Source organism: Harpia harpyja, chromosome 2, assembly GCF_026419915.1.
Source record: "Harpia harpyja isolate bHarHar1 chromosome 2, bHarHar1 primary haplotype, whole genome shotgun sequence".
NCBI classification, from domain to species: domain Eukaryota; kingdom Metazoa; phylum Chordata; class Aves; order Accipitriformes; family Accipitridae; genus Harpia; species Harpia harpyja.
In genome coordinates, this window is record NC_068941.1 from 62,996,596 (window position 1) to 63,016,056 (window position 19,461).

A 19,461-nucleotide genomic window follows, 5' to 3' on the forward strand; every position below is an offset into this window, starting at 1 on the left:
ATTCCTATGTTGTTTCTGGTTTTGATCTTTGTCTTGATTTCATATATCTTTTTAAACTTCTGTGTCAGTCTAAAATTGTAATTTAAACAGTGATATTCTATGGTGAGCAGAGAATTGCTTTTAAATCTTGATCTTTGGAGGATTAAGTTTTTTGGTGGATACTAATCACCCAACTTTATTAAGCATTCCGTTTTAGAGCTGGTTTTCTTATTCTGTAGTCTTTAGCTTTGCTTGGAACTGACTTGTAGCAAGCACTAGAGGTCACCCTTGTTCCACAGCAAGAGAAATTTTGGCTCCAAAACATAACACCATCTGTATGGGTAGGAGCATGTACCTTCAGAGAAGTAATCTGTAGTGATTAAACTATTGAGTGAAGAGTTTCCAGGTGTTCCAAGTTTTTCCCAGAAAAAATGCATACTAATTCCTTGCCACCTTCCAGTACAAGCCAGATAAGACTATTCTGCAAGTAGAGTGCAATAGTATCAACATTTGCTAGGATAGTCTTTCAGAGAAGTATGTTATGGAAGTAAAGCTTGTAGGAATGCTTGGTAGAGTTGTCTTTTATGGTATTCTTTTTTTACAGTGACTATAGCTGTGCCTGTGAAAAGAGAAGTAGTAGACTTATACAATATGCTAATTACACCTTGTTCATAGCAAGGAAGTAGCTCTCAGCCTAACTGGCAGGTGAGCATACTGAGAGCAACTGATAATCCTTAACCAGCTGACAAGTATTCCTAAAACATAGTGCTAATCTCTGTGGAGCAAACAGTGTCTTGAACTTGGGCTGAGTTTAGGTTGCCTCCAGTAGATACTCTGGTCAGATGCCACAACTGCTGTGGTACCTTAAGCTCAAGGAATTGGGGAGTTGTTCAGACCCTCTGCTGTTCAGGGCTCCCCATACTGTCAGGGAAGGAATTGTGTGGTGTTGTGCCCCTTCTTGTATTCTGTCATCTGGAACTGTAACAAATAGGAAAACCACAGCTGTCTCTTGGGAGCAAAAACCAACTCCTAGGGTATGTGTCTGCGGGGCAGGGGGAAGCAAGGCACTATGTCAGTTAAGGATCCAGAAGCATAGAATGTTTTACGCTTACTGTCATCCCTGCGCTGACTACGTGCACTGTCTTCTCACCTGGGCCAGCTACAAAGATTTTGAGCATGTGATTCCTTGTTTCAGTAAGCATAAGGAATGTCCACTATCAGGGCACAAATTGCACATCAACGTGTCATTACTAACAGTGCTACTGAATGAGGGTTTGACTTGTATCTAATTGTTTTCTTAGAGGAATTAATTGAATTTTTAGCACCAGAATTAATTTCACTGGCAAGTATTGAGTATAGACATGGTAATAATATCTCAATATCTGAAGTATGTGCCATCTATTGATTTAATGACTGATTTTCATCTGTATCCCTGGGGCATACCTCCACAGTCTAGCAGAAACTGTCTGTGATATTATCATGGTTTAACCCCAGCCAGCAACTAAGCACCATGCAGTGGGGGGGGGAGAACTGAAAAAAGAGTAAAACTTGTGAGTTGAGATAAAGACAGTTTAATAGGACAGAAAGAAAGAAAATAATAATAATGCTAATAATAATAAAACAACAATGCTAATAAAAGGATTGGAATATACAAAACAAGTGATGCACAATGCAATTGCATACCACTCGCCAACTGATGCCCAGTTAGTTCCCAAGCAGCGATACCCCCAGGCTAACTCCCCCCAGTTTATATACTGGGCATGATGTCACATGGTATGGAATATCCCTTTGGCCAGTTTGGGTCAGCTGCCCTGGCTGTGTCCCCTCCCAGTTTCTTGTGCCCCTCCAGCCTTCTTGCTGGCTGGGCATGGGAAGCTGAAAAATCCTTGACTTTTAGTCTAAACACTACTGAGCAACAGCTGAAAACATCAGTGTGTTATCAAGATTCTTCTCATACTGAATCCAAGATATAACACTATACCAGCTACTAAGAAGAAAAATTAACTCTATCCCAGTTGAAACCAGGACAGATAGTTACAGAGTAAAGCTTCTTGTCTAAAATGTATTTTTGACTTAGAATGCCAGTGTATTTACCTGAAATACAGCAATAGTTCAACTAGTGCTGCTATGTCTGATCAGTTTTATGAATAATCCACGTTACCTTGGCTGTTGTACTGGGCAGACAGAAGGCCTACCTCTAGAGATTTGAGACCTTATCTCCTCTCCATCATTCAAAGAGGTCCAGAATATACTGATCCTGTTTTGTGACTGAAGACTGATACTTCTAAACATAGAAAAAGAATGAGTGGCTGGCAGAGGATGTACCCAAACCTCTGTAGCAGTGCTTGTTTTCTGTGCTTGTGTGCTTACACTTTGAAGAAATTTTCATCTTAAACCTGAGACAGATTTTAAAGTAATGGGCCCATCAAGAGCTACTTCTGGAATTGGCAAATCTTGGGACTGAGGAAAGTATTTTGTATTCTGAGTGAAGTATTAAGTATTCTATCCATCTGTAATCCCATGGCAACTCCATGGGAATTACTAGCTATTCTGCCTCCTCATCACAACCCAAAGGTTTACCCAGCCTGTGGGTGTATAGAGATCATGACAGTGGGTTTGCAGGATTCCATAGCACACAAGGACACAGAGGCTTTATTTTCTAAATTTCTTTATTACAGACTATTACAAATTATGATTAGTAAAGCAAGTATACTCATGAGTAATAAAGTAAGTAGACTTATATTTTAATAGTAGCAGCAACCAATAGTAGCGGCAAGTATATATTTCCATATACTACAAGTTGCTACTAAATTATCACTAGTGAAGAAATACACTTACAATCAGTTACCTGTATGTGCGTGCGTACACACACATACATATTATTCAAAATAGTACCGGTACAGTGCTCACCAAACCTCTCCCAGGAGTGGGGCCTCAAAGTCAATGATGGTCAAAGTCTCACTTCAAAGAGCGAGAGTCTGGAGTCAGCCAGGTGTTCCTGGTGATGGTCCAATAACTTGTCCAGGAGATCACAGAGAAAAATTCATGCAGGGATGGCTCTTAGAGATAGAGGCTCCATTTTGGGTAAAAGCAAGTCATTTTTATATGGCAGAGACATAAGGGGGTGTAGGACACCACCACCTGGAGCAGTCAATAGATGCTGCTAATTTCTATTTTTCACCTGAGACAGTCAATAGATGATGGTGTTTTCTTTTCTCTCAGACCAATTTTTATTTTTCCAGACTGTTTTCCTGTTCTTTCAGCTAGAACAACCAAAAGCAGTTGCCAATTCCTACTTTCACAGGATGTTTTCTCCCTTTTCCAGACTTTTTCACCTTTCCAGAGAATAGGTTGCAGTTACAGTTCCTTATTTTGCGCTTATTGATGGTATCTCAGGATGTCTCCAGTTTCTAGGTACCCAGCTGTACTTCAGAGATGCTGGCTGCACTTCTCAAGGATGTTTCTGGTTCCCAGGCCTAGTTCACAGGCTAGCAGTTCCCAGGCTGGCAGGCACTTTCTCTGTCAATATTTCAGCAGACTTCTTCTGTTCAGTATTTTTCCCCTTATAACCAGGTCACCTTTATGGCTGCTCACATCACATCTATGGTGAAGAAAACAAAACAAAAAAAATGGTCTCACACTGACAGTTACTTGTAGTAGTGCAATTTTGTGGTTTTCTGTATTTCACCAGGAAAAGTAAATAAAACTGTCACTGCAGTGAAAAGGCTCATAAAAAGTTAGAAGTCCTTGACAGTAAGTCCTGCTCATGAGCTTTATTGAAGTTTTACTAAGAAAATGTATGTCAGTCAAGATTCAATATCTGTCTTCATAGCTAAAGTTTCAGAATGCTACAGGAAAACATTGGTTATTCTCTGATATATCTTCAGTAGGTCGATAGGCAGCTGTATGCAGAACTTCAGTATTGCAGTCTTCCGGTACTGGAAGACAAGTACAAAACTCCTGAGTTTTTACCTGTCAGGGGCATATATATCAAATTATTGTTTATACAAACCCTAAATTATGTAATTCCTCCACAGTTCCTTAACTGAACATTCAGGCAAGTGTGATAAATTTAAGTGCAGTAGGTTAGATAATCTTGCCGGGATCAAAGTGGGTCTGAGACTTGCTTTTATTTTAGGCAACTTAACTGCAGTTTAGATCTGAATTTCTCCACTGTTGTCTAAGCAGATCCCCAACTGGACAATGTCTAAGGGTTTTTGGAATTCTGCTTATATGAGGTTTTTTGGATTAGAGATGAAATGGAGGAAGAGTTGCAGAAGTTAATGCCTTTTTATGCTCTCTTGTGCAATATTCACAGTAAAAATGTAATTTTAATATTGCTGTTCAGTTGTCTGTACTTGAAGCAAAGTGCACACACAGGTGGAATAGGAAAATATTTTCTTGAAGATACTATTCAGTCACTTACTTTATCAGTAATTACAAAATTCTTTCCTCCACCTATCTCCATACATTCCACTTATAGGATGTTTTCCATGTCAGTCTGAACTTCAGGAACCATTCATACAATAATGCTATTTGATGATGTATAAATGGGATCCAGTTCCAACAGGAACCAAAATTGTAAAAGGACCATTTACTTCCATCTCTTTTGTGTATTTTACTGTGAACTGTTGTGTGAGAAACGTGTTTTGTTCCCTGAATAGTTTCTGTGGATTTATTTAAAAAGTTGAAGTTTGAAAGAATTATGGTATAAATACACATTTTGACTGGACATGATCTTGAATCTAAAGTGTGCTTGTTGGAGGACCTCAAAGGGAAGACAGAAAGCAGAGTGACAGTCTTCATGCTTTCCTCCAATTCCTACTGCAGTCGTGAGGACAAAAACTAAAAATACTTAGATCTCATTAATGACTGAGAGCCAGAGTAGTTAAAATGAGGTGAGACCCTTTGCAATTCTTAGCACACTTAAAACTTCCTGTGATAAATGAAACTCTGGGATGACAGTAATAGGATTACAGTACAGTGTACGAGAGACTGTTTGGCTGGGAAGAAAAAACTGAAACGGTCTGTGATGCACTACCTCTTTATGATATTGGTCACAAGTGCTTTGTGCTTTAAGATGGTTTTTTGTGATCAGTCGACAGTATTCAGATGAAGGTGAAGATTCTCAAGTTTGTTTTTGCAGGGAAAAAGGCCTCCAGAAGTATCCACAGAAAAGCAGCATTCACTCTAAATAGTAAAACTGTTTTTTCCACCCCAGTCACCTGAGAACGTAATTCAGAATAGATAGCCCTTATTTCTTTTCCTTTGTCTTATACATTGATATTCTTAGGTAAAATGTTGGTAGATATTTATATAGGGCATTTATTTCTTTTTCAGCACTAGGAAGAGAATGTCAGTGATAGTTCGCACACCATCAGGAAAGTTAAGACTCTACTGCAAAGGAGCTGTGAGTTTTATTCTGTTTTCACTGTATCAAAGAACATGTGCTACCAATATAAATATGAAAGCAAAAGGTTGTTATAACTGCAGTCGAAACATGGAAAATGTGGAGGAAAGAATGTTGATGCCTTTTTCAATTTACATCATTTTACTATGTAGCTGTTTCAGGTGATGAACTAGTTAATGTCTGTCTTTACTAACTGCCTGTGATGGCATGACAGACCTGTTCATCCTATTCTTTGTACTGGACTAAAACCTTTACGCTTATTATTAATTGCTTCCTTCTGTACTCCAAGAAAATGGATGAGTATATGGTTTAATCTATTAGTTACTTGCTGGAGTAGCTGAGCATGAACCACTAGGTAGAAATAGTAATCTAGCATAAGTGACTAGATGGGAATTTTAACCTACCATTGATGTTACGGCAGAATTAAATTTTCCTGAAAACAAGATCTATGGGAAGACATCTTAATCATAGTGTATCTGGGAATGGCAGAGTTGCTCCTTAGTTCTTGTTCTGTATCTTAAGGCAAGTTTGAAGGAGAGAGGGATGCAAGTCCTTCCCGAATCGTTTAAAAAAAATGAAGTTGATTGAATATAAATATCCATTCTGTGTCTTCTCAAGTGGAGAGAAGAAGCTGTTGTTAATATTCTGTGTATCAAGCTGGCTACAAAAACCTGAGAATGGCAGTTATGAAACACTGATTTTACCTTGTGGGCTTAATATTGGCGAAAGACAGCATTTTTGGAGATCAAAAGAATTCACATGGCAAACCAAAGGAAGATGCAGTGCTTTTCAAAATGAAGGGAAATAACAGCAAAAAATGTGGTAGAGAAAAACTGCATCATAGCAGAATTTGTAAATTTAGAGAACCTGAGGATTTGGAGTGTCCTTTTTTCTCTCCTCTGAAATAAAATTACTTCTAATCACTTTTGATGCTGAAGTAAATTAATACAGTGCTGCCTATTTTTCTGCCATTTTCCTACATGATTTATATTATCTACACAAAAAATCCTCATTTTTCTATTAAATTCTTCTGAGTTCATTTTATTTGTTTTGTAGGATACTGTAATTTATGACCGTCTTGCTGAAAGTTCAAAATACAAAGAAATCACCTTAAAACATCTAGAGCAGTTTGCTACAGAAGGTGGGTGATATTATTCAATATAAAACTAAATATGAAATGCAGTTACTGCTCAACTTTTCAATTCTGCAATTGTATCTTGCTGTAATGTTTTATTCGCATTATGTCTGAAAATTATGTTTTAGTAATGCCTCCTAAAAAAGATCTTCCTCTTCCTGAGAAGTGTCAGTAATAAGTTCATGCTTAAGAAAGAAAACAAAACAAAAAAAACCCACCACACAGTACACAGTGGACTCTTCAAAACAGAATATATTTTTCCAGTGAGCAAACACATTGCATTTGTTTCTCTGAAGATCTCATTTCCCATGATTGCTTTCATGTCCCACACACAATGAATGCTGTAGGGATAGCACACAGGAAGAAGTAGACAAAGTGAAGATGCTCGGAAATGATTAGTGTAGTGCTTTTAAGGTAGCTTTATGCCATATTATTTCTGTCACCAGTCACAATAGGGGGAATTGCCATCACTAGCTTTCTGTATGGTGTGTTTTGGTATCTCTGCTGTATTAACAATCAGTCTTACAAAGTAGTTGCTGAAGGTGGGGAACCCCTTCATGAGGGTTCGTGAAGTAGGAATAGTAAGTAAAATTTAAAAGACTGTGAAATTAAGATGACTGATACAAACAGCCAATTAGTTATTTAATAACAGTGGATTCCACAGTACAGACGTGAGCCACAAAACAGACTGTAGAAAGGTTTCTGCTTTCATGTAAGTTCTTCTAGCACAGTTCCTAGATCTTCCATGCCATGCCCCCTTCCTGGTATCTTAGTAAAGGATTATAGAGTTGTACTGTGAAGTATCATAGTGTTTTAATTTATCGACGAGTTGGGAGAGAGTAGTTGGAAGCAGAATTATAACAGTTATGAGAATCTGAACTGCAATTTTTTTACCTCTTCATTTTTTTTAATACACTGTTACTAGAACATTAAAATTATCTTTAATGTGTCTTAAGAAATAAGCTTACACTGGAAAGCAAACTTTAATAAAATATTTTCTTTCTAAAATACAATCCTTACCTTTTGGTAACTGATGTCTGGCCAAATCTTCCTGTATCAGGAAAGATCCTTCTTCTGTCTGTTACTCATATGACTTCTGTAATTTTTTCTCTTTTGGTTTATAATGGAATTTAGTGTTTTGGTTAGTGTTGTAGTCAGCACCTTCAGTCTCTTGATTGTGTCAGTGACAGCAGAAGCAAGGCACAGATCTGTTTCTTTTGTTAGTTTTCTGTAGCAAGATCCCTGCAGGAAACATTTGGTTAGCCTTAAATAATCTTAGAGTATCAAAGTTATAATAAATAATACAATAAACTTGAAAGCAGAAGTAAAACCAAACAAACTTGACTGATGGTACAACATGAAGCCTCAGATAAACCCTCTGAGCTCATCAATCTAGTAGTATGAGCTGGTTGGCCAGTTTGGGGATTTACAAAGGCCTAACCAGGATCAGTCAAGGAAAAGTTACTTAGATGTGAAATTAGTTTGGATCATAAGGCTATATATTTGGTTACAGAAGAGGTAAAAATAGATCAATATCTGCTATCCTGTGTGAGTTGATATGAAAATTTCAATACCGTTCTTAATTACTGTTCTCATTAAATCAGTGGTACAACTGATACCATTTTTTCCTTAGCAGTCAGGTTGGACCAAATGAATCAACATAAAGAGTGAAAAATTCCACCCATCTTTAAAACCACTGTACATACGTAATAGTGTTAAGCAGTTTGTTCAAGTACTTTTTGTACCCTTTTCAACAGATGAAAAGATTTACTGTTCAGAAGAGTGAATTGCTAACCTTTCAAAAGCATTAAATTCAATCTTTAAAAAAAAAAATTAAGTACGTCTCTCTCTCTGGAATCAGTTAAAGAAATCAGTATTTATTTTTGCATCAGATTTAAATTGCAGCCGATGACATTGCAAAGTTTCTCATGAGTATCCTTTCATGTGGCAGTACAGTATGTCCTTGGCATTTGCTGCATGCTCTTGGTGTGTTGTTCAAAAATGAAGTGGTTAGCATGGTTGGCATTTATATTTAAGCATTTATTAAGCTTGAGTGTTAATGCCTGCTTGGATAAATAGAAAAAGGTGTGTAATTTTCCTGTGTCGTTGTTCCAGTCTGTTAAGAAGCAGACTTAATGATACTTTGTTTTCCACTTTTCATTTGGAAGATTCTTTTAAATCACAATGAAAAGAATCTTTTTAAAATGAAAAATAGAAAAAAAAATTAGTCTCTGATTTAAAAAGAAAAAGCAAATGCCTTGAAAAACTTGTTTGCTGATATTCCATACACACTGATTTCTTTTCTTCATTTTATCATCTGCATAACATATTTTGAAAGAATTGTGGAAATAGTATCACTATTAGTCAGTCATAAATTCCTTTCCTCACCTTGGTCTCATATTCATTGCTTTGGACCTTGCTAGTGTATCCTTATTATGCAGAGAAAAAAAAAATCAGTTGATTTGTCAGCCCTAAGTTTATTCTCTAGGTCTAGATGGTGAGACACTGTGTTCCTAATGCTGTTCAGTTGTCAAGATAATTAGGATTACACATGGTTTTCATCCTGAAGATATTAAATTGCTGTATTACATCTAAGACACATATGTATGATTTCATGCCCAGGCTCTTGATCATTTCAAAACTGCTGCTGGTGCTGAGCTGTACACAACAGAAACCTGTGAACAGATAAAGATTGCATTTAGCCATCCCTGGTTATGGTGCTGTTCGTGTCCTAGAGCAGAGTGGGCAAATGCCAAAGGCACTAACTACATTAGTCCTGTCTATCTGCCACCTAAATCTACCTGCCTGCAAATTGTGGCTTCATAAGACATCAATTGGCTAGAGCAGTGCTCTTCTCAGTATATAAAGAGTTATGCCAACTTCATGTTCTAGAAATCTAAGAATCTGATAATATGTGAAAATTAACTGTTAGAACATTAACACCTAGCTACTTAAATTGAATGTAAATGTGTTGTCAAAAATTAGATGTTTCTTATAATCTTGTAGTCTCAAATTCTCTCTGTAGTGCTGAATTCAGATTTCTGCTGAAGGAAAAAAATCTGTTACGTATAACTTGCTCAAAGATTAAGTAAAAGCTCCAAATGTTGCCTGTACACAAAGATTTTATTTTAAGGATTTGGAAAGCTGAAAGAATCTGTGAGATGGGAAAAATAAATCTGAGCGGATTCAAAGTTGGCTTCTAGGAGGTAAATTTCAAACTTCAGCTGAGAATTTCCTAAGGATATTGAGGAGGGGTGAAGCAGAGAGTAGTTGTAACATTATGCTGATATATTTTAACTTTATTTCTTTCCAGCATAGCAACATCTAAGTTTATAAAATTTTTGTTCAGAAATATAATTGAATCTTATAGCTTTAATGTTACTAAAAATCTAATGTATATACCTGTTCAGCAAGTGTAATCTGGGATTGCTTCATGTTTTGTTTACAGTTTAAGGTAAGTGGAATCCTGTGTAAAATTTCTTTTTTTTTTTTTTTTTTTTTTTCCCCCTGAAATACATCGCCTGTATTACATTCAGCTACCTTGAAACAGTTACTCTGTTGAATACATTTCTATTTGTATCATGTTTTTTACTTTATATATATTTTTAAAAGTTCTTCAAGACATGTAGCAGTAAGTTAAAAATCAGGTATAGGTGTATGTAAAATACAGAATAAATTCAGCTTTTAGTAGTTACTCATTGCAGGCATATCAAGTAAGGGACTAACAAATACTGAATCATACTTACTACCTGCTTTCTCTTTAGGCTTAAGAACTCTGTGTTTTGCTGTGGCTGAGGTTTCAGAAAGTGATTATCAAGAGTGGTTAGATGTCTATCACCGTGCTTCTACAGCTATACAAAACAGAGCACTCAAACTTGAGGAGAGCTATGAACTAATTGAAAAAGTACATGTAGCTTTCTTGTTTTGGGTTTTTGGTTGGGTTGGGGGCGGGGGGGGTGGGGGGGCACGGGGCAAGGCAAGAGGGCAAGGAGAGTGTTTTTTTAATTTATGTCCTTACTTTCTATACCATGAAATCCGAATCATTATTGAGGAATAATGCTTAGACAGAAAAAAAATCTAGCAATATACTAACAGCTGTGTCATATAGTCCTTGCAATTTAGATGATCAAAATGAAGGAAAGATTAATTTGACAAAGTTTTTGCAGCAAGTAGCTACCTTGCCAGAAGGTGTTGATTTTGAGTTGAACTACTGGAAAGCTTTTTCTCAGAGTTGCTTTATTGTGTAAAAAAGTGTAATAACAGGCAAACAACTTCTGCTTCATTGTGTAATTATCTTAGAACCATAGAGTAGTTAAGGTTGGAAGGGACTTCTGGAGGTCATCTAAACACAAATCCCTGCTCAAAGCAGGGCTAATTTTGCTAGCCCAGCACTTTGATGAAGTTCTGAGTATCTGCAAGGAGGGAGTTCTCCCAGCTGCAGTAGGCAATTTTTTTTTTTAGTGCTCAACTATTCTCTTTCCGCTTTTTCTGAATTAAAATTTCTATTGCTGCAGAATGTGACTGTTGCCTCTTGCCCTTTCCACGTGCACATCTTGGAGGAAGATGGCTTCTCTGCAAGCCCTCCGGTTAGCAGAAGGCAGCTGTGGAATCCCTCCCTTAGCCTTATTTTTTTCCCCATGTTAAACTCGTCCTGCTTCTTCAGGCACACTTAATATAGCGTGCTTCGGACCCCAAGCTATTTTTGTGTCCCTCCGCTGCACTTGCTCCACTTTGTCAATCTCTCTTGTACCGAAGGCCCAGAAAGGGAGGTAATACCCAGATGCCTCGCAAGAGCGGAGCCGTGATTTTCCCTCACTTTCCCTTGAGTTTCTGGCAACACTGCTGCTGGTGTAGCCAAGCGTGCAGTTAGACTTCACTGCCTCAACAAAAAAGGCTCCTGTGGCTCTTAAATGTATAAGCAAAAGGTGTCCATGAGACCAATGTTGCTTTAAGTTTTGATACTTGACTTTTTTGGGGTGGGGGGAGGTTTAGCTTATTTTTTCTTGGAAAGGATAAGAGAGATTACATTGATGAAACTGCTTAGAATTCAGAGCCTCAAAAAACTGCAGAGTTTAATTCATGAAAAAGAAGAGTCAGGGTACATGGCTTCAGTCACTTGTGGGACTTCAGTTTACATAGATGAGCAGTTTATCCAGACATGCGCAAGACAGTCTTAAAACCATATAACTTTGTTAAGGCCATGGCAACCCTGCTATCATTACAAATTTTTGTATTAGCTGCACAAGCACTTTCTCAGTATGTAGTATGCAGGCCATGCTGCAAGCAGGATTGCACGCTATTAGGTTCATAATGGTGTCATTAACAGGGTTTTAGCTAGTTTTAAAGGTACAGAAGTATGAAGTATAAAAATGGCTGTGTTCACAAAAACTATATAGATTTGCTGCATGGGAAGTTAAAACCAAACATAGTCAAGATTATAGTTTTAAGATTAAGATGAATTGACAGGTGTTTTTTTTACAAGGTGAAGAGAAATCATTACAAGTGAGAGAAGAGGTAATAATAGCACTCCTTAAGTCTTCAAGTCAGAGAGGTGCCCCTCAGGAAAAGGTAGCTGTTGCTGAACAAGCTACTGAGCATGTGAATAATTTGAGTGGTTACACTGTGCAGTTTGTCAAGCCATGTAGGTATTTAACTTAAAGCTCATAGGAATAAACTGGAAAATCTTTATTAGTTGATACCAAATCTGATTAATGAATTTAGGGAGCATTAATCTTGTTGCAAATATGGCAAGTTTAACAAAAGAAACGGAAAGGTTAAAACTGATTTTAAACCAAAAAAACTGCATGTACTGAATATTTTATGTTCACAGAATCTTCAGCTGCTTGGAGCAACAGCAATTGAAGATAAACTACAAGACAAAGTGCCTGAAACCATAGAGACGCTCATGAAAGCAGACATAAAAATTTGGATACTTACTGGGGACAAACAAGAGACTGCCATTAACATCGGTATTATATTTGCATTTATTTGATGGCTTTTTTACAGATTTAGAAATGATAGAAGTTGCTAGACTAAAATTGCTTTCAGAACAGAAAGGTATCTTGTAACAAAAAAAAATATTATTATATGGCATTGCAGAATTCAAATGTTAACTTATTTTTCAGTCATTGGTAAAGGGAGAGTGGGAAATGGTGGATTCTTCCTCCCTTAAAACAGTAACAGCAAGAAAAACTCATGTTATCATAGAGAGGAGGAAAAAAATAGGCATTTGTGCTTTTTTGTAGTATCTAAAATGAATTTAAAAGAATACATTGTTTGGGTTTTGACAGTGAGAGTGAATAATACTAAGAAAATATAAGTATTCTTAGTCTCCCTTCTGTATTTTTCCTTCTTTCCAAGAAAGCTGGTAGGGACCATAATCTTAACTAAAGCAAAACAATATATATTGTGCATTAAAGTACTATAAACTTTACCATCAATCAGAGGTTTCCTTTTATTCTTTTCCTTTTATTATAAAGAAGGAAAAAAAGAATCATGAATTAACTAATTTTAACAGTCATAAATCTGTATTTTTAAATAGTAATACATGAAAACTACATTTAAGATTTAATATTCTTTGCATGTGAGCACTTTTGCAGTAGCCTAGATATGTGCCCGAAATAAAGCATTATTTTGGTCATATGGATCCTTTTGATTACTATTAGTATTTTTAATCTTAAAGAACTTTTTGTATGCACATGATAGAGTTGATCTAAGGTTATTTTCATTAATACCTTCAGGTTTGAGGCAATACACATAATACCAGTATTTTCACTTTATTAAGAATGGTGATCATTTGTCTAAGCAGCCTGCATCATTAGCACACAGCATACATTCTGTTTAAAGCGTCAAAGAATAAAGAAAAGAATGGGAACATGTATATATGCCAATTTTGTATGAAATGCAAGTTGCATTCCAGAAATTTGCAAGGCTAAGGGAGATCTGTTTGCTGTTTTCTGTAACTCCCTGTAAAGATGTTTCTTGTCCTTCTGCTGAGCACCTCTCTGAATAAGGCACAACATTTGCAAGTTGCAGCAAGGAAAATTCTGACTGTTCTGACTCAGTACCTGTATGTCTAATTTTTATGGAATACAGTATTAATTTTTTTTACCATTGATTTCAGCTGGGGAAATCTTATTTTTAATTCTGTCTGTAGTTCTCTTACAGGAAAAAAAATGCTTTGTTATATTATAATGGATTTTGTGGAACAAATTTTTGAAAACAAAAATATTTTTAACAGGTCACTCCTGTAAACTTTTGCGAAAGAACATGGGACTAATTGTTATAAATGAAGGCTCTCTTGATGTAAGTAAAATCTGCAAAGTTTTCAGTTAATGAAACGTTATTTTACTGCTTAAAATATCCAGACGTCATTGTGGAGGTGGCCTGAAAAATAACTTGGAGCATCTATTTATCTGGACAAACACAGAAAATTCTGCTAAAACTATGGCTTGGGGGGGTGAGTGTCTGTTTGTTTTGGGGGTTGCTTTCTTATTCGTTTTGATAATCTTCTCAGTTAATTTTAGTATTGCATACTTGGAAGACCATATGGTCTTTGTAACAAAATGTTACTGAATAACTAGAAACTTAGTCTACAGTTTCCAAAACCACAGTGTAGCTGCTACGCAAATGAACTTCAGAATGATGAGCAAACAAATTCCATGTAGTGAAATGACTCCATCCATGCAGGCACAAAGCCAGGAGCTTCACATGCTTCTAGTAGCACCTAGCAGTGCCCAAACAAACTAGTCCTAAATTCCTTTCTAATGCTGTTTCTTACAGAATACTTAGTATCTGCCAAAAATTAATTGTTACTGTGTGGTTAAACAGCTGAAATTGTAATCAGATGTTGAAGTACAAGTAAGGGTTAAAACTACTGACTTGCAAGTATACAGTGCTTTGTAGAGAAGAGATTCTTCAGATAAGGTAGGAATGCAACATTAAGTGAAAAATCCCATGAGGGGAAAGAACTTAAATCCTTTTACCACCCTCTAAGGGAGCCTTAAGTGAACTTAGAAGTGGAAGAATTTCCTCAGTGGGAAAACTCACTGTCCAGAAGGCTTCAGGAGGAAACCCTGAAATGAAGTTTACCTTACTCTGTGTTGTGGTCAGGTTGCTCAAGATAGGACTGGGGGAGAGGAAGTGAAAAGAAAGTATGAGAATCAGCAAGAGTGCCTTAACTGAAGGGTTCCATGGTAGCATGTAAGAGTAGGCTACAACATGAATTAAAATATGTAGTACTTTTTTTTAAATAAGTACTTAATTAAATGTTTTGACCCATTTAGAAGAATGCATTTTCAACATTAGCATGAATTTAATCATGATGACTATATTTCAAATATAAATTGTTTTAAGCAACTTATTTTTGCTGATAAAATTTAAAATAAAATCCCAAATGCCGGACAGGTAGAAGCTGTTGATTAATGTCTGGAACCAGACTCTGTTGATACCGTAAGCAACTTTTGACGCAGATAGCCTGTGATATTAATGAAGAGAAGCAATTTTCTCTTCTCTTAGTTAGTTCACTGGATAGCTTTTGAACGATTGCGATAGTTGTTTGTTGGAAAAACAGGGAAGGTTTTTGGTTCAAGCCCTTAACTTTGCTTTTGAGTTTTTCACTCCTCAACCAATCTCTGAGTAAAAATTAACCAACGCAAGTAAGAACTTCTGTCCTATATTTAGGTTATTTACACAGACTGCTGGATTTCAGTACTACGGCAATGCTTAATAGATTTGAAGTGCAAAAGTATACTAAAGTATACTACTTTGTATACTTTTTCATATGTAATGAAATAAAGTGAGGTAGCTTTATTTAACTACTAAAAGGAGTCCAATAAAAACTCATTAAACAAGCATTGCACATTAACCACTTCTAGTGTGATGATTAAAAAGTTGAATAAATGTATATTAAGCAATACATTTAAAAAATAAAAGTATTTAAGTATAGTTTAAGAATAGAAGATAGTATCTGATATGATAACTGCACCGTACTCCATATTTCAAACTGAAGTGTCTAGATTGTGTAGAGATTGAGAGATCCTTTCCCTACATGCAGAAAGTATGTTCAGAGTACATGGGGATGCAGGTATCGTATGGCAGCTGAAATTGCATGTGCAAACTGGTTGCTTGCAAATCTGTCTGTTGTGATAATATAGATCGTGGGTTTTGAGGAGCAGATAAATGTAGCAATCAGATAGTTTGAGGGCAAGAAGCAGTTCAAAAAATAATAATAAACTAGCTCTATGCCAATATTTTAACAGAGACTCCATTAAAAGTTTTCTGCCTTATTTGATGGTGCATGTTTCACTGTTTGATTAATGTATACCTTGTGTCCTACCTTTTGCTTGCTGGTGTGGTTGGAATCAGATGTCAGTCTCCATTTTTAGTGCAACTGGTTCAGTCAAACATGGTGTTGAAAATTCTGATGGAGGTGTGGAGCGGGTCTCAGGAAATTGAGAGAGGGATGAACTGCTGTGATTGCAGAACCTTGAGTCAGTGCAGCTGCAAGGCTGGATGCAATTCCTCCTTCCTTTCTGCATATGAACAACAGCTGGCAAATGGCCGTAATACTTAGTTGGAATATTGTCTCTTAAGGAATATGGCTTAAACTTTGGCTTTTGAGCAGCATAGGTCCATCTCTTGTACTGGGACTGTGTCCCTTGCCTTGCAGGGGAACTGTGCTCCCATGAGGGCTGCTGGACAGCTCAGTTCCCTCAGCACAGGAGGGACTGAGCAGCCATGAAACCTTGAAGAAAAAGATCCCAGTGTAGTGGGACCTGTGTATTTAGGATCTTTGAGAAGAGTTGCTCTGTGGCAGTCCTCTCCTCTTTGGCTCTTCTTGGCTATGTAAAAATGTTGGTATGTTCATAGGAGTTAGGAAGGTTGGCTTCTCTTGGTCTGCATACTCTTCGCAGTACTGAAAAGAGTGGTGGTAGGTGAATGCTTCTTGCCCTTGCTGTTAAAATAGTAATACAGTATCTGTTGCATACCAGTGGCTTCTTCTAAAAAGGAGTTAGCTCAACTCTAATCCTTTTGGGGACAGGCAGAGTCCCCTGTCCCTAAAACATGTAAAAAAGATTTAACAAAACAAATACCTCCTCAATTTGGTCATTATTATGACCTTAGCATGCAAGACAGAGGAAGTTACAGTGAAAAAAATACATGTTTGTTTAGACTGTATCCCAGCTCTGTGAGCTGAGTTTACAAAGAATATGCTGAAATACGACATCCTCTTTCGTATGAACCAATACTCTTATTTATGGAATTAAAAGAAAAACAACCCAAACACCCCCCACCCCACCCCCTCCCCAACTTGCATTGGCAGGTATAGAACTGGAAAGACTTCCCGGAAGCATTTAGACATCTCTATTTTTGCAACGTTATTTGTTTTGAGGCTGCACTCCCATGAATGCCTGCTTAGCTTCACAAACAAAATGTGGTTTTGTTAGTAAGTTCTTACAGTTGTATAAAAGAACACTGGATTTTATTTTGCTTTCGTATTAACCTAATGGTCTGCTAAATTTCAGTGTAGTGCTGTTACTCATAGACAGAAATCATATCACCTTGTTCTTTTAAGTGTGAACTTAAGCTGAAACTAGAAAATAGTTTGATTACCATTCAATTTCACTGAGAAATATTTAATGGAAATGGTGTAGAAGTGAATAAGGGACATTTTGATACTGCTTTTAATTTAAGGCATTGGATTTCAGCATAGAACTACATGTAAGCCTACAAAGGAATTTTAAATATGACAGTTTTATAGTTGGGGTAGGTGTTTCGTATTGTCTTGGGGTTTTTTTTTGTTTGAATATGTAGCATGCCTGGAGCTACCTGATGGCATGTTTGTTTGTGATAAAAAATTAAGGTCAATTTAAGCAGAAGAGTTTATACGGCATGTATGAGAAGAAGCAGTAGGTGATAGGAATATGAATTTTCAGGCTCTTGCATTGCTTAAATTTAGTCAGAAGCTAAATAGTCCATGGAGATGAGAAAAATTGATTCTTTCTTTACATCGCAATATTTCTTGAATCAGAGAAGACGCTCTGGAAAATAGTTACAGAAGTTATTGTCATTTTAAAGACTTTCTAACATGTGATTTTAAACAGTGGCACTTCATTTCCCTTGCAGTTTCTATGGGGGGAGAGCCAGGAAACCAGAGGTGCAGAATTCCCCAACAGCCTAATCTTCTTTTGCATAAACCAATTAATCTTTAGAAGGCCAGTGGAAGCAAAGTAGGCAAAAACCATGCACAACAGTGTGTGGAACTTGGAGGAGCAAGGTGGGGGGGGAAAGGCCAAGCAATATCTTTAATTTCATTTCAGAGGGTTTTGAGACTTGTAATTACTTCTCAGTGTTTTATTTTTAGGTGGTTACACCAAATTTTATTTACATATGCCTGACATCACTGAAGTAGCACGATTATTTGGTTGCCGAACTTGTAGAAAAATATAGGAACATTGTGGTCATAGGATGTTACTGGTTTCCAAATCCGATATTTTATAAGCGGAAGTTTTGTCTTCATCTTCCTTTCTACTCTAAAATGCTGCTTACTTCTGGGCTGTGAAGCAGGAAACAATAGCAGAGTATGTTGTAGCTCTGTGAAGGCCATTCAAAAAGAAAGAAATGCAACAAGCACATTTTTTCTTCTTTTTGACAGTCTATGGTAGAGTTGTACTGTTAACTAACTAGATATTTAGTGACCTTCCCAAAGCAGGCAATGAAGCCCTGCTGCGTAAGTACAGATTAATGTATTGTCTACTGAATATAATTTGAAGTTCTCAGTACTGGATCACAGAATAGTGACTTGTGTAGGTGTGATTCAAACTGTCTTCAGCAACTGGAAAATACAAAATGTGATCCTTTATATAATATGTAGTTGATGCAGCCTTATCTTAAAATACATATCTAATGTGATAGTTAGAATTATCAGTTATAATGCATGTACTTATAATATAAATTCTCTGTTTTTTACTTTCTTTTAAACATTTAGGAACATTTTATATAACAGTGAACAGAAATTGTTTCTTCTGGTATCTATATATGTGTGACTCTTTTGCATAGGTATACAGAAAACTTTTATTTAATAATATCTTTTTTTTGGCAGAGTGCAAGAGCAATCCTACACACTGTTTCTACTGTGGTTTCTAGTAGTACAGCTGTTGCAAATACTTTTTTTCATTTTATACTGTCTATTTGATAGCATAATCAAAAGGTAATTGCCTCAAAAAACTAAATGCCAGTGTTTCTGTTCACACTGAAATAAAAAAAAATTGGACTTAAGAATAGTAGGAATTAAAAATAATGGACACAATTTTTTTTGTGTAACAGGGAACAAGAGAGACGCTTAGCCATCATTGCAGTACTCTTGGTGATGCTTTAAGGAAGGAAAATGATTTTGCTCTCATCATTGATGGTAAATCTCTGAAGTATGCTTTGACATTTGGAGTGAGACAGTATTTCCTGGATTTGGCTTTGTCATGTAAAGCTGTTATTTGTTGCAGGTAAGGTTTACGTTATTCTTTCTCTACAGTATTTTTATTGACATATAAAAACTAAGAAAATTCTTTATTTCAGAGAAAATACACATATCCATGTTGTCCAACCATGAAATAAAAAAAAAACAACTTTAGTAGCGGAAGTTACGAAATATAGCCATTCAAACAAAATATTTTTGTAGAGCAGTCTGCAGCAGAGTGTAGCTGTCAAAGTCATTCACATTGCATATACCCAGAAAAATAATTTGTTATCCGTCAAGGGTGGTCTCAGCAAGATTGAGACACTGATCTTAACCTTAAATTGATACTACAGTTAACTGCAGGTTTTAGCACATCTGGATTCTTTTGTAGAGCTTCCTCCGCAGGCAAGATTTTACATCTCTGCTTTCCTGTAAGCTGTGGATTACACTGCGTAAGAAGTGCACAAAAATTTTAAAGGTACT

The 19,461-nt window shown here is 36.5% G+C and overlaps 1 protein-coding gene across 7 annotated transcripts in view; it reads left to right on the plus strand.

The window, feature by feature from the left end:
- ATP8A1 (ATPase phospholipid transporting 8A1) overlaps nt 1-19,461 on the plus strand; it is a 130,303-nt gene that overhangs the window by 55,768 nt on the left and 55,074 nt on the right. For all 7 annotated transcript variants that reach the window (XM_052780156.1, XM_052780155.1, XM_052780158.1 and 4 more), the window contains 6 exons: nt 5,320-5,389; nt 6,446-6,530; nt 10,289-10,428; nt 12,355-12,493; nt 13,765-13,829; nt 18,852-19,024. In XM_052780156.1, coding sequence (XP_052636116.1) covers nt 5,320-5,389; nt 6,446-6,530; nt 10,289-10,428; nt 12,355-12,493; nt 13,765-13,829; nt 18,852-19,024 — 672 coding nt within the window. The remainder of the gene's footprint in view (nt 1-5,319; nt 5,390-6,445; nt 6,531-10,288; nt 10,429-12,354; nt 12,494-13,764; nt 13,830-18,851; nt 19,025-19,461) is intronic.